The sequence below is a fragment of the Lynx rufus genome, unplaced genomic scaffold (genome assembly GCF_022079265.1).
Source record: "Lynx rufus isolate CCGP_SWC_20201006 ecotype Redwood Valley unplaced genomic scaffold, mLynRuf1.p SCAF_8, whole genome shotgun sequence".
Taxonomy (NCBI): Eukaryota; Metazoa; Chordata; class Mammalia; order Carnivora; family Felidae; genus Lynx; species Lynx rufus.
The window spans coordinates 44,018,302-44,019,266 of record NW_025814896.1 but is presented as its reverse complement, the minus strand read 5'-3'; the positions used below and the strand labels follow the sequence as shown (position 1 = coordinate 44,019,266).

Here is a 965-nt window from a genome sequence, read left to right as displayed (position 1 = left end):
CACCCTAGCACATTATAGCATACATGAGTCTAAAAAAAGAAAAAGACAAAGATTTTAGGTGATGTACTCCAACACTCTTTACTGCTCTAGAACCCTCACTAAAAATGAACACATCAGCATGAAAATTAATCAAACTTGAATAGGAAGCATTTGAGTAAAAATAATGGATATTTTTGCTTTAATCTTCAGTTCAAGCATGATTTCCGCTCAACATAATCGGAGAGAAGTTCTGATCATTTCCTTGTTATTTTACATGCTTAAAATAACCCTCTTTGAAAATCCTCTCCAGCTTCTGACCAAGCAGAACTTTGCCACTCACTTTGAACTTGCCAGCAAGGAAAGCCTTCTGAGGGTTCATTTTGCCCAAAACCAACTCCATAAAGATGGGTTCTGGGATTGTGAAGATAGTGTCTGCTGGGAGCCTGGCAGGTCCTAGATACATGTCCCCAGAACCATTCTTCAGATCGATGGTCCACTGCAGAATGGTCTTCCCAGCTTTGGTGATGTCCAGCTGAAAGATGGCATTGACTTTCTTTACCAGTTGGGCCCCCTCTTCTTTGATGTGATGGCTAATGTCTTCAAACACAGGAAAGCTCTGGAATTCTGACAGCTCTAGAGCGTGTGACATGGCAGGTTCCTGAGCTGCACCCAGTTCTTTGAGCTGGGCTGCCTGAGGTCCATCCCCTGCTTTGATTTTGGGTTGATGGTCAATTCTCTTCCACATCTTACTGTGCTGCTCCTCTTGACCTTGCTGTCTGGTTTGTGAGCAGCTGTGGCCAGATTAATATCTATAAGTCAGATTGTGACATCAAAGGTAAGGCCCAAGCAAGGAATGAGGCCGGTGTGTGTGCTGCAGTCTTATTGGTCAAACAGATACTAAAATGTGACATGGGGTGAAGTCTCAGATAGGTAATTGTGAGGCATATCCACACCACCACTCCCTCAAACCAGTCAGGGCTGTTAGT

General features: G+C 43.7%; 1 protein-coding gene across 1 annotated transcript; it reads right to left on the bottom strand.

Annotated features, from left to right (window-relative positions):
• Positions 1-244: 244 nt before the first annotated feature.
• SCP2D1 (SCP2 sterol binding domain containing 1) lies at positions 245-724 on the bottom strand. Its single transcript, XM_047069170.1, has one exon. It carries the CDS (start codon positions 722-724, stop codon positions 245-247), a length of 480 nt encoding a protein of 159 aa, XP_046925126.1.
• Between the last annotated feature and the right edge of the window lie 241 nt (positions 725-965).

What these genes read in the sequence shown, in the direction of transcription:
- SCP2D1 (XM_047069170.1), bottom strand. Translation starts at nt 724, where the DNA reads ATGTGGAAGAGAATTGACCATCAACCCAAAATCAAAGCAGGGGATGGA.